The sequence below is a fragment of the Thalassophryne amazonica genome, chromosome 5, assembly GCF_902500255.1.
Source record: "Thalassophryne amazonica chromosome 5, fThaAma1.1, whole genome shotgun sequence".
Lineage (NCBI taxonomy): Eukaryota > Metazoa > Chordata > Actinopteri > Batrachoidiformes > Batrachoididae > Thalassophryne > Thalassophryne amazonica.
Genome location: NC_047107.1, coordinates 34,407,003 through 34,420,742, shown reverse-complemented (window position 1 = coordinate 34,420,742; position 13,740 = coordinate 34,407,003). Strand labels below are relative to the sequence as shown.

The following is a 13,740-nucleotide window of genomic DNA, read 5'->3' as shown; positions in this document are numbered from 1 at the left end:
CGAGTACCGCCGAAGAGCGGATCTGACTTATCAAGCTGCATTGAAAATTGAATTTGCATACAATGTGTTTGACGCTTGTGTTTCTTTTAACCGTTATGACGGGTGGACACGCTGGATAGGGAAGAGTGCTTGCGTTGAACACCGGTAAGATCAGTCTGTGACTTTATTGAACCTTTAGCTTGTTCCCTCGGTAAGCTAACGTTAGCCTCAAGGTAGCGCATCTGATCGCTACCCCTCGCAGTTAGCTTTAGATGACATCACGGAGTTTGTTGGCTAACCTACGATTCTTTGCCATTATGTGCTAATTTAGTAGTGTTATTGATAGTTAATGAACCATTTCCAAGTTAAAATGCTGTGTTGTTTGTGCGCTGTATTGTGGATGTGGTTCGTGTTTGGTCCTTAACGCTCTCATCAGGACCACTTTCCTCAGCGCATCTCCATCACCGCCTGACTGTCGCTCTTACAAGTTTCTTCATTGATTGAGTTTAGGTAATGTACAAAATACGGAATGGCTCTTAAATTACCGTACTCTGATAATGCAAGTGTAAACACTTCCCGTTGTGGTCTGTAAAATCAGATGACAAAATAGGAGAAAACGGGCTAGAAATATGATCATAATGAAAAATATCAATTATAAGAACCAGAACTAATAACATGTGATAATACATGTACTTAGATATATGTTGCTCACGTCGGCAAAATACATTAAAATAAGTAAGTTAATATGAATGTAAGAATAAATCATGCACATATGAGATTATAATAGGTAAATAACACTATAGATATAGATTATAGATTGACTAGAAAACAACAGACTGGAAAAATTATCTTATATGATCAAAGGGTTGTGTGATTCATGGTAAAATTGATCAAATAATGTTCTCACTTTAGCTTTAAGTTGACTTGGTTATTCATTGAAGGTGGAGACTGCAGTGTATGTGAATATTTTTCAGAGGGGATAAGAAGGGATGTGGGGCTTGAAGATGACACCTGAAGATGTTAATTACCTGGGGGCATTCCCACAAAGGATATCATGTATGTAGTTTAGTGTCAGCTGTTTAACAGGGAGATCCACTGGCAACATCTTGATCTGCTTACAAAGCCTACATGGCCTGTAGGAGAAGTGCTTAATATGAAGTGGATAATTTTGTTGTGACTAGTCTGTAGACGATTCTTCTGTCTCTTGCCTGAATGGGGCAGTGAAGTCTCGTTTGAACCCCTGCGTGATATCGTGGGATTTGACTACCTCCAGGACCAGCCTGAACAAAAACAGCATCATTTCTAACGGAAAAATGGTGTACTGTTTTGTTTTCGGCTGCAATCATCGAAGAAATCACAAAAAGTGCAGTTTTTTTTTCAGTTCCCTTTGGAGAAGGGAAGACGAGGCAAATGGGAGAGGTCGTGTTGGTAAGTTTTAGCCTACACACCTTGTGGCTGCAGTCTCTCCTGCACAACCCCCTTCCACATGTTTGAGCTGTGGGTCATAAACAAACACACACATGTCCACTTTCTGCCACATCTTTACTTTTGCTTTGCATTTTCACTTTATTTGTGGTGTAATTTGCCCAAAAACTCATAAAGTGCCATCTTTCTGATGGGGACAGGTGGGGGCTGTCCCCAGATGTAGGATTATTGCGTCATATATGTCATATCTTAACCCTTTAGTGCCCACCCTCAAAAGAGACTATGGTGTCCAATACCAAGAGGTGCTGGCACAGTCAAAATAACATTGGATTAAATCTGACACATGAAATTTCTTTGTAATGCCTATGTATTTGGCCTGCCTATGAAGTAACTTAAGTCTGGTGTTGGATTTCTTTTAACGTTGCGACCGATCCGATCCAGTATCAGTATCGGCTTCCGATACTAACGTAATTCAAGTATTGGAAAATACCGATCCAACTTGCAGCATTTTCCAGTATTGGAGAGAAGCCATGTCTGTGAAACCTCTCAACTGCTGCTTGCTCTCTGCTCTGTTTACAGCTGAGCGTGAGGAGGTAAGGAGGGTGTTTCTGGGGCCAAGCTGTTTCTTCCGCAGTGTTCTAAACCACGGATAGCAGCAAATTTCCACCCGGCAGTCAGGTTCAAATTGTCTGTGCTGCTGAGCACAGACAATTACTATAATAAACTTTCTATAATAAAGCTCCACTGAAATTGAGAAGGGGAGAGATGACTTAATTTTAAATTCTTACTGTAACTCTTGCTTTGACAATGTAAACATTTGTTTCCCATGTCAGTAAAGCGCCATTGAAATTGAGAAGGAGAGAGACAGAGAGAGAGAGAGAGCTGTCTTTTCTCTTTTAAGTCTATAAAAGTCCATAAGTAAAAGTACTTAATTCTTTCACAAAACCATCAAATCGAGGCTTCCATCTTAGATGTACCTTCTGGCAAATTGTAGCTGAACTTTCAGGTCTTTTTTTTTTTTTTTAAGAAGATATTCCTCCAGGGGTCGAATTAGTACATGCATGTGCTAGTTTGTGCACATATTATTCGAGTGGTGCACAATTTTATACTGCACTAGCACTGGTGCAAGTAACTTTATCCAAGTTTTATCAACTATAAGCACCAGTAGAATGAACCAATAAAGGAATAAATAAGGAAAAAAACAATTTCCACTATGTTGTCTTCATCTTCCCTGCGTTTTATGACTCTCACACACGGAGTGAGTTTCTGTGCTCTATTTGTTGTGGAAAGCTGACAAACGTCGCCAGCGGCGCCGTCCCTGGGTTCACAACATCCTCATGAGACGTTCCCAATTCGGGGAGTTTCATTATTTGCTGCAGGAGCTGCAGCAAATAACTGGAGCTGCAGGAGCTCCAGTTTCAGGACCTCCTGTCCCATTCGCACGCACATGTAAACAAAGCAAAGAAAAAAACTGGCTGCCGCTGCAGTTCCTCACTCTCTCTCTCTCCGCAAACTCTGTCATCATTGTTTTATAAACCAGTCACCATTTGTTTTATTATACATCTGTGTACTTAATAAAATTATCTTCACGGACGATTAATTCGCACTTGCTTGTGAAAAAAAAAATCTGGCTGCCGCTGCAGTTCCTTGCTCTCTCTCCCCTCAAACTCTGTCATAATTGTGTTATAAACCAGTCACCATTTGTTTTATTATACATCTGTGTAGTTAATAAATAAAATAATCTTCACGGACAATTCGTTCGCGCGCACGTGAAAAAAAAACTGTCTGCCGCTGCTGCTGATGCTCTCCACTCAAACTCTCCCCAGAGAGGAAGCGTCTGACACATCAGAGGAGGAGTTTTAAGGTTGATATAAGACTAACTTTTGGTTGTGTAAATAACTTTTTTTTGGTGCAAGTAATTTTTTTGTTACTAGCACGAGTGCAAGTAGGTTAAAAAAAAATGTATTTCGACCCCTGTCCTCTAAACACTTCATCATGAAGCTGTATAACTGGGAATGCAAAATATACTCATAGAAAATCAACAATAATGATAATAATAATATTAAATCAAACAGAGCTCTGGTATTGGAATAGTATCGGTATCGGCAGATATCCAAATTCATGTATCGGAATCGGAAGAAAAAAATGTGGATCATGCATCCCTAATTTCTCTATGATATTGTTAGCTACGTACATGGCTTCCAGAAAGTGAGTGGTCATGTTCAATGCCTAGATATTTCACACAGGATTTACTGGATATGGATTGGACATCACTTGTGACGTTAAGAGACTCAGTCCCATCGAGTCTTTGTTTTGAGCTTAAAAAAAAAAGACTGACAACAAGATGAAGAGAGAACTTATTTTCTCCAAGCAACTCCTGGACTGAATATAAATCAGAAGACCATTGTTGCTGGATCTGGGCAACATCTTTGCCAGCTATGAGGAGAACAGAATTGCCTGCATACAGCAACAATTTACGTTTAACTGCTGTTGGCATATCAGTAACATAAACTAAAAATAATAAGGGACCTAATATGAATCCGTAAGTTTGTTTAACAAAATGCACTGCTCCACAGTATCAAAGGGCTTTTGAAGATAAAGTTTAACCATCCATCCATCCATCCATTTTCTTCCGCTTTATCCGGAGTCGGGTCGCGGGGGCAGCAGCTCAAGCAAAGCCGCCCAGACCTCCCGATCCACACACATCTCCCCCAGCTCCTCCGGGGAACCCCAAGGCGTTCCCAAGCCAGCCGAGAGATGTAGTCCCTCCAGCGTGTCCTGGGTCTTCCCCGGGGCCTCCTCCCAATGGGACGTGCCCGGAACACCTCTCCAGCGAGGCGTCCAGGAGGCATCCGGAAAAGATGCCCGAGCCACCTCAACTGACTCCTGTCGAAGTTTCTTTTATCTCACTCACATTTGATTAAGCCAAATAGGTATCTGTGGAATGAAAGGATCTGAACCTGACTGGTGCTCATACAGGTCTATGAGAAATGTATTCATTTGCGCATAAACAGCTTTTTCAAGGATTTTGCTAATTGTGAAAAGAACCAAAACAGTTCAGTAGTTACCAGTTTCATTTTTACTTTGCTTTTTTTATATATTGGTTTCATTGTAGCTGACTCAGTCAGTGGGTATTGCATATGTAGATGTGAGTGGAGTGATTATGAACTCTGTGTCTACTTTAAGAACATTTGCAGGATCTGGTTCAAACTGGTTCGAATTTAGATTTTTGAGAGTCTTCTGGACAAATTCTTCAGTTACTGGTTCAAAAGAAAAAGCTATGTTAGCTTTATGGTTTTAATCATAAAAACAATGAACATGGCTAGACCCATATTTACCTGTACCAGATGGTAAGGTAGCTTGTAGTGAAAAGGCTGTGGTTGAGGAAAAACTGATTGAATTTATTTGCTACCTCACGTTTATTGAAACAGATTTGATCACATTTTAATCCAATATTCTGAGGGATTGTTTTAGTCTGAGGTGTGTAAAGGGCTTGTTTGGGATTATGTTTATTTTCCTTCACCTTATTTACAAAATTTGATGTAGGCACCCATTTCCTGTTAACAGCATTTCTTACAGACTTGTCACACTGTACATTCAGCTTTGTTTTACGATATTGATACAGTACATGGTTTCACTCATGAATAAGGTGGAGAATTTTTCCTGTCATCCAGTGATCAGTGTTCTGTTTTATGCGCATTTCTTTTGGAGGTGCAATTTCATTTATTATTGATGAGAAGCCTGACTTGAAATTAGCCCATGCCTTTTTCACTTCATAGCTTTGCAGTACATCAAACCAGTTGACAGATTCAAGTTTACAATGGAATAATTCTTGAGTGAAGTACTTTTGTGATTAGAATTTAACATTCTTATGGCTGGTGGTGGTACATTGCGAGTGCAGACAGTAGAACCAGTGGTAGTTATTCTGGTTGGGTTGCGATGAACTCAGCAAGTTCAAACTTTGACATGTACTGCTTGAGATTTCCACTATTTGGATTATGATTACGTACAACCCCTGGCAAAAATTATGGAATCACCGGCCTCGGAGGATGTTCATTCAGTTGTTTAATTTTGTAGAAAAAAAGCAGATCACAGACATGACACAAAACTAAAGTCATTTCAAATGGCAACTTTCTGGCTTTAAGAAACACTATAAGAAATCAAGAAAAAAGATTGTGGCAGTCAGTAACGGTTACTTTTTTAGACCAAGCAGAGGAAAAAAATATGGACTCACTCAATTCTGAGGAATAAATTATGGAATCACCCTGTAAATTTTCATCCCCAAAACTAACACCTGTCCTCCCATTCAGTTTTCCAGTCACAGTTGGTCAATGTTGCACGGGAAAGGGAAGTCTGGGGTCCCCTGCTGGAGCTGTTGCCCCCGCGACCCGAACCCGGAAAAGCGGTTGAATATGAGTGAGTGATGAGTGACTCTCAGTTCATCCAGTTTGTGAAGTAGAGTTTTTGTATTCACTTGGATGAAGTGGAGCACCTTTTTCTTGAAGCAGTCAAATTCTGTGTTGTTGAGATTAGCATCCAATGAAGGGAGATCAACTTGGTTCTTCCCAAAGATGATATCAACAAGAGGATCAGACACACTCACCCATTGCGGACATATCCAGGGATTTCACTCGGACAACTTGCTGTAGGTTGGCAAGCTGATGTTGGCACATCATGCGTGTACCCATCGACCGCAGTCGTTGCACTGCAACCTTCTCTAGTTACCACAAACTGACTTGTGATATACAGTAGGGGAACCTGACGGAGCCAGGATTCAGATGAAAGTCACCAGACAGAAGCTGTAGGATAATTGCGAGATACAAGTTTGCGCTCACTGACCACTGTAAAGTTTGTTTACATCTGATACCTCTAACTTTGACCCTCGGCGGCATTCCGTGTTGTTTGTTGCCAGGCTCAACACGGTCAGTTCTATTGACCATGAAACAATCCCATCAAAGTCACAGTTATCCAACAACAACAACAAAAAAGGCTGTAGTTTGGATCAACAAATCTTGTGTTAGAAAATCATGTTGCTATACAGTAACAGAATCAAAATTGCGGTGTCACCCACAATTTTGTCCAGCATAAATGCTTGAGGCTAGCAGGTTGGGCCAAAGTGCCAGAGGCTAGAAAGCTGGGACAAAATCCCAGAGGCTAGCAGGCTGATCCAGAATGCTGAAGGCTATCAGACAGGGTTGGCATGCTGGAGGCCAGCAGAGTGGGTCAGCGAGAGTGAAGGCTAGCAGGCTGGGCCGGAACGCCGGAGACAACGTCTCGACACCAGAGACAGCGTTAACCTTTAAATATAGCTTAAATGTAATGCAAAATAAACAACTTAATTTTTTTGTTAAACATGCATATTCTGAACCGAAACTACACCCCAAGTTCAGTTTGAAAAAAAAAGGTCTGCACCACTGAGGTTCAACACAGGCTTCTGGGATGTCTTCTTCTTTTTTCTTTTCTTTTATTCTTTGATAAGGGCTTCTTGTGTTAATTCTGGTTTCAGTTGTTGAGTCATTTGGTATGTGCATTAGTGTTGTGTTTATCACATGTGTCCTTTCCAGTGCAAGGATGGAGATGTTGATTCCCACCATCAACAGGCTGCAGGAGGTTTTTCTCACAGTGGGCGCAGACATCATCCAGCTGCCACAGATAGTTGTGGTTGGGTGCCAGGTGGGCAAAGAAACATGATCAGTCTGAGATTTGTCACAGTCTTTAAACTCAGATATAAACGATTACCTTTACACTTCCCTGAATATCACAGTTTATCATCGTTCAAACTGCGTGACCTCACTATTAAATCAATGCCTTAGGACATCCTTGCCTTGCTGAAGGGCAGCATGAAGTTACAGTGCCTTGCAAAAGTATTCAGCCCCCTGGGATTTCACACATTTTAATTTGTTTATGCCATTTCAATTACAAAAACATCAAATCTAGGTTTGCATCTCAGGTGTACCTTGTGACAAATTGTAGCTGAACTTTCAGGTCTTCTTTTTAAGAAAATCCTCCTCTATACCACTTCCTCATGAAGCTGTATAACTGGTGATACAAAATGCAAAACATGCACTATGCACAATTTCTCCAATCACATCCACAGAAGCCTATAACGTCTTCTGGGTTGTCTAGGTGTCTTGGTGGGTTTCCTCACGCTTTTCCTTCTTGCACAATCAATCAGTTTTTGAGAACAGCTCTTCACAGATTTACCGTAGAGTGCCATACTGTTTGTATTTCTTCCTAACTGATAAAGTAAATAAAGTCCAAGACATATTCAGTAACTTGGAAATGTTCATGTATCCATCCCCTGACTTGTCTGAAGGTTACTGGCAATAAAACTGATTATTTACAGGTATTATACCAAAGGGGCCCAGAGTCCCAGTGTGGCTTTCAAGCTGGGAGGTCTACCGTGGACATGATCTTTTCAATACGCCAACTGCAGGAGAAGTGTCAAGAGCAGCAAATGCCACTCTCCATTGCCTTCATCGACCCGACCAAGGTTTTCGACTTGGTCAGTCGAAGCAGACCCTTCAGGCTCCTGCAGAAGATTGGCTGTCCCACAAAACTCCTCGCAGTGGTCTCTTTGTTCCATGAGAACATGCACAGTACAGTTTGCTTCTATGGCACAACATCATAGGCCTTCCCAGTTAGCAGTGGGGTGAGACAGGGCTGTGTCCTTGCGCCGAAGCTCTTTGGAATCTTCTTCTCCATGCTCCTTCAGTATGCCTTAAAGGATTGCAGTGAGGGAGTGTACATTCACACCAGGTCTGACGGCAAGCTCTTCAACATTGCTCAATTTCGTACCAAGACCAAAGTTGTAGAGGTACTCATCCGTGAGATGCTCTTTGCTGATGATGCAGCCTTGACATCACACTCCGAAGATGGTCTGCAGCAGCTTGTTAATCGCCTATCTCATGCCTGCAAGGAGTTTGGACTGACCATCAGCGTGAAGAAGACAAACATTATGGCACAGGGCACAGTTGCTCCCCCTAACATTGACATTGATGGGTACACCCTGGAAGTCGTGGAGTACTTCACATATCTTGGGTCAACCATCTCTAACTCACTCTCCATTGATGCAGAGGTGAACAGCAGGATTGCAAAGGCAGCAGCAGTTATGGCAAGACTAAGCCACAGAGTCTGGAACAACTCGACTCACTGAGAAGACAAAACTGCGTGTCTACCAGACCTGCATGCTCAGCACACTCCTCCACGGTAGCGAGGCTTGGGCCGTCTATGCCAGACATGAGAAAAAGCTCAACAGCTACCATCTGAGGTGCCTTAGACAAATTCTGCACATCGGATGGCAAGACAAGGTGCCCAACACAGAGGTCTTGAGCAGCATGTTCACTATTCTTGGTGAAAGGCGCCTTTGTTAGCTTGGTCGCGTCAGGAGAATGGATCTGGGCCGCATTCCTAAAGATCTACTGTACGGTGAGCTGGGCAATCGTTTGGCTGGTCGACCACGCCTGAGATTCAAGTATGTCTGCAAGAAGGATATGAAAATGTGCAGCATCAATGTCAACACGTGGGAGCAGTGTGCAGATGACCATGCAGCCTGGCGCCTTACTGTCAGAACAGGTGCACAGAGGGCTGAGTAGGAGAGGAACCAAGGCCTTGCTGAGCAACGAGCTAGGAGGAAAGAGCTACAGTGGCAGCCTCAGGAGGCATCACAGTACATGTGCAACAAATGCAGCAGAGATTGTCACTCGCGCATTGGACTGATAAGTCGTTTGTGCAGGTGCAGATAGAAACAAAAGACAAAAGTTGCCTGTATATTTGTATTGTCAACTGTGTTGGTAACATGGCCCAAGCAGAGGGTCACCCCTTTGAGTCTGGTCTGCTTGAGGTTTCTTCCTCAAATCATCAGAGGGAATTTTCCTTGCCATTATCACCTGTGTGCTTGCTGTAGGGGTTGGTAGGGTTAGACCTTACCTTGGCGCTATATAAATGAAATAAATTGAAATTGAATTGAAAACGTATATAAAAAAACAAACAACAACAAAAAAGCAAAAAACAAACAAACTGGACGCTACACCATCATCTACCGGAGACAGACGGATGCCAGGAGGAGGACCAAAGGGGCCCATTACTTACGCAACTTACGCTTTTATATGTTTAATTAATTTATATCAAGTTGCTTTGAGTTTGAGTTTAAGGAAGATAATTTTAGAATTTTTTATATTGAGAAGCCTAATTTACTTTTTGTATTTGAAATGGCATAAACAAGTTAAAGTGTGTGAAATACCAAGGGGCCAAATACTTCTGTGAGGCATAGTATTTTGAGCATTTTGGTGTGATTGTTTGCTCTTGTGATGACATGGTTTACCAGGTTATCTGGACTTAAACTTTGAAGAAAAAAGTGTGTGCACATGCCCTGTGAGATCAGTCAGTGATGAAGGGTTTCAGTCAATAAATGTGTTTTTGCCATGTGATATCACCAAAGGCTTTGAAGGATTACGTCAAAACTACTTCACAGATTCTCACCAGATTTTCACCATGGACACATATTAGGCCATGGAAGACTCCGCTGAATTTTGGAGGTGATCCAGATCTGGATCTGGATTCTGGATCAAGATTTCCCTTTATATAGACTTTGAAGGATTACGTCAAAACTACTTCATGGATTCTCACCAACTTTGCACCACAGATAGACATTAGGGCATAGAACACTCCACTGAATTTTGGAGGTGATCAAGATCTGGATTGGTGGACGTCAGAAATGTCTGATTGCTCTTGTTAAAATCTGTTTAAAAAATAATAATTTTGTCCTTCTGAGCATTTTTGGCCCTTTGTATCTCCACATTTAAAGGATATGTCGTATGTTCAACAATGTGCTGTTCAACAACGCAAGATCACAGTATACATAATTGTAAGTCTAACCATGCACATGCGGTCATGATTAGAGGTCGCTGATGTATTTTTTTTTTTTTTTTGATAATTAAAACTCTGGCTCAGCAAGTCAGCAGGTGCATTTCTGGAAAACGTTTCACTCGAGATTTTTTGGCGGGCGATGTCAGTCTGAGCAAACACAGAAACAACACAATAAGGAATAGACAGTGTGAAACAAATGCTGCAACATCATATCACAAATGTACTGACCACTCATACAACAGTGATGACTTCGTGTTCATTCACATCAATGAACCTGTGAGCAGACATTTATTTTCAGGACTTTCAGCTCATGATTGTGTGTGAGCGCTGCTAGCCACCCAGGTCAGTGCGCGCCGTATATTGAGGAGATGACACACTTGACCACAAAACGCTTAATTTTTTTGATAGTCTATCGGATTTCGGATCCTGATATGTGCTGAGTCTGTTGTCTGTCAGGCAGGACACTATTTTAAGCCATTATAACTGCCGCTGTGAAGGTGCGCTCTTTTTGAACCCGGCTGTGTGTATGTGTGTCTAAAATGCTGCCACAGTGCTGTTTTTACAGGCTGCCTGAATATGCAGTTGTATTTCTTACATTTGAAAAAGTCTGTAATACATTATTTTCAGGAGATAATGGACTTTCTATCTAATGTGTGAGAACTGTGAGAGGTTGACAGTGGATGAAACTACTTTGTGAGTGATTGGAGACCAAAATGAGAATCTGACATTCCTCACGGGACACATGCCCGAGCTGCCGTGGGAGCATGCCAAAATAGTGGAGATGATCGGAGGGAGCTGGCGCTCCTGGAAGTGGCCGAGGAAATCCAGCAGCCATGGCTCATGGTCAGTGGACTGGACACACCTGTCTGTGCCAGCTGGGGTCATCTTTTTTCCCCTTCTTCATCTAAATCAGGACAACAAAGGGGAAAACTCCTCATGCTGGCAACCATGAGTCACGTGTACACATGGTGATCTGGCACTTATAGAGGTGGGCTTCAGCTCTATAAGCATCTGTCCACAGGAGGACATGTGAGGGACTGGCACCATCCATGCGTGACGGTGCCAGCCAGGACGTCTTTGATGCCTGTGGGAAATCATTCTACAAGTGGGTGAGGGCCTTGTTCATAGTTTTTGTCCTTTTGTATTTTTTCTCCTCAGTGGAGATGGTAGGCTTTGTTATTTTTATTTTGTTGTATTTTGTTGAGAGCGTTTGTCCAACTTTGGATCCAGATGTGTGTGAAATCTGCTGTCTGTACCGGAGCAGAACAATGTTTTGATCCCATTATAATTAACACTGTGAACATGCACGTGGAACTTTCTGCTGTTTTTACAGGCTGCCTGATCACACAGATGTATTAGTTAGATTTTTCACAGTTACTGCATGGATAACAATACTTAGGATCATGTACAAAGCTGTGCCTCTAGCAGAGACGGATTTTAACAGGCTGTGTTCATGACTAATGGATGTGCATGTGCAGTACATCTTCTCACAGTGGAGAGCGGCTGCTGCTTTTACCGTGACTGCATCGAAATGAACAGTTATCACTTTAAAAACGAGCCTTCATAACACAACATCACACTTATGTAACCTTTGCAATTAATCCTCAGCTCTGTTCTTAATGTTAACAGCATTTTGTCTACATTTCATTCAACTGTGCACCGGGATGTTTGCTCAGAGTGACATAAATGCTGTTGGAAACACTCAGAAAAAGGAGTGTTCACGAGTACTTTGTTTTTGGCAGTCTCCGTATAGCTGTTGGTTTACAGACTGTTTACAGCAGCGCACAATTACTTATATTATCACTGACCTCTAATTGCCAAAATCTGAGTTGTTATGAATTCTGTCCAACATATCCTTTAAATATCTCAACAGTTGTGATATTTATTATTCATATTGTAGTGAACATTTGTTAACTGTTTGTCTTAATGAAATCAAACTTTGAGTTATATGTTAAAATAAAAAAATCTATATATATTTCACATGCATATTGCTCAAGTACGACAAGCTTTACCATAAAAAGCGCTATACCACTGGAAATAGCATGTCTTAGTTAGCAAATATACAAAATATGAAGGTGGCATCTTCAGCCAAACTATATTTATTAATGTGTCAAGTATGCTATGTTTTACTATAGGCAAAATTACTGTTTTTATAAATAGATACTCCCTTCTTTGTGCTCCTATATGGCAGCTAGGTAAAGTGACTGATGTCAAGAAAAACTAGATCTGCTCATCTGCTAAATACGTATATATGTATATTTGTTACTGAAAATTTTAGGTGGACATTACAGAAAGACAATGATCCCAAACATACAGCCAAGGAAACTCAATTGGTTTCAGAGAAAGAACATAAAGCTGCTAGAATAGCCCAGCCAATCACCTGACTTGAACTGAAAAGAAAATCTAAGATAAGATAAGATAAACTTTATTGATCTCACAGAGGAGAAATTCACATGTTATGTCAGCTCTTAAGAAAACACACAAGGTGGGTGCAAGTAGAGGAAAATGTTCATCGAACACCGTGTGCAAGGATAAGCAATAATAATAATACTTGTAACTGTACAAGACATAAGAAATGAGGTAGAAATAGAATATGTATGTGTATATATATATATATATATATATATATATATATATATATATATATATATATATATATATATATATATATATATATATATGGAAAGAACTAGAGATCAGAGTTCATGGAAGAGGTCCATGAACTCTGATCTCCAAGAATGGACCAAAATCACACCTGAGTAATACAAGTGACTAGTTTTTCCATACAGGAGGCATCTTGAAGTTGTCGCTACCAGTTTTTTTTTTTTTAATGAAGTATTAAATATTTCCGTAAGCATGTTCAATACTTTTTCCTTGTGACATTCTATTTCATTCCACATAACTTAATTTCTGTACTTATTTGTTTTGGTTTCTTTGTATGTCTGAAAGTTATGTCAATAGTACCTTTTGAAATATATTTAATGAGAAAAATGATGACGTGTTCAATACTTATTTTACCCTTTGTATATTATATGTGTAAAAAAAACCAGCAATTTCACCATTACATATTTGAAACCTTAATGAATGTAGTTCATTTCAAGAGGCATGCTATTTCCAGTAATATAATGCTTTTTATAGAAGACCTTTTCAGACAAGTGCAATATGCATTTGAAATATGGGAAATTGGGGAGGTGATGGTCTCATGGTCAAAGCATTGGGCTTGAGACCAGAGGACCCTCGGTTCAAATCCCAGCCTGACCGGAAAATCACTAAGAGTCCATGGGCAAGGTCCTTAATCCCCTAGTTCAGGGGTGGCCAAGTTCGGTCCTCGAGAGCCACCTTCCTGACACTCTTAGTTGTCTCCCTGCTCCAACACACCTGAATCCAATGAAAGACTCCTTAGCAGACTTTTAATGAGCCTTTCATTTTATTCAGGCGTGTTGGAGCAGGGAGACAACTAAGAGTGTC

The 13,740-nt window shown here is 41.0% G+C and overlaps 1 protein-coding gene across 4 annotated transcripts in view; it reads left to right on the top strand.

The window, feature by feature from the left end:
* The first annotated feature begins 10 nt into the window (after positions 1-10).
* The window catches only part of si:dkey-32e23.4 (dynamin-1-like protein), a 40,109-nt gene continuing 26,379 nt past the window's right edge, over positions 11-13,740 (top strand). For all 4 annotated transcript variants that reach the window (XR_004560670.1, XM_034169980.1, XM_034169979.1 and 1 more), the window contains exons 1-2: positions 11-144; positions 6,969-7,077. Coding sequence is in view for 3 of the 4 variants with exons in the window: in XM_034169980.1 (XP_034025871.1) it covers positions 6,976-7,077 (102 nt within the window). In the remaining variant the exon portion in view is untranslated. The remainder of the gene's footprint in view (positions 145-6,968; positions 7,078-13,740) is intronic.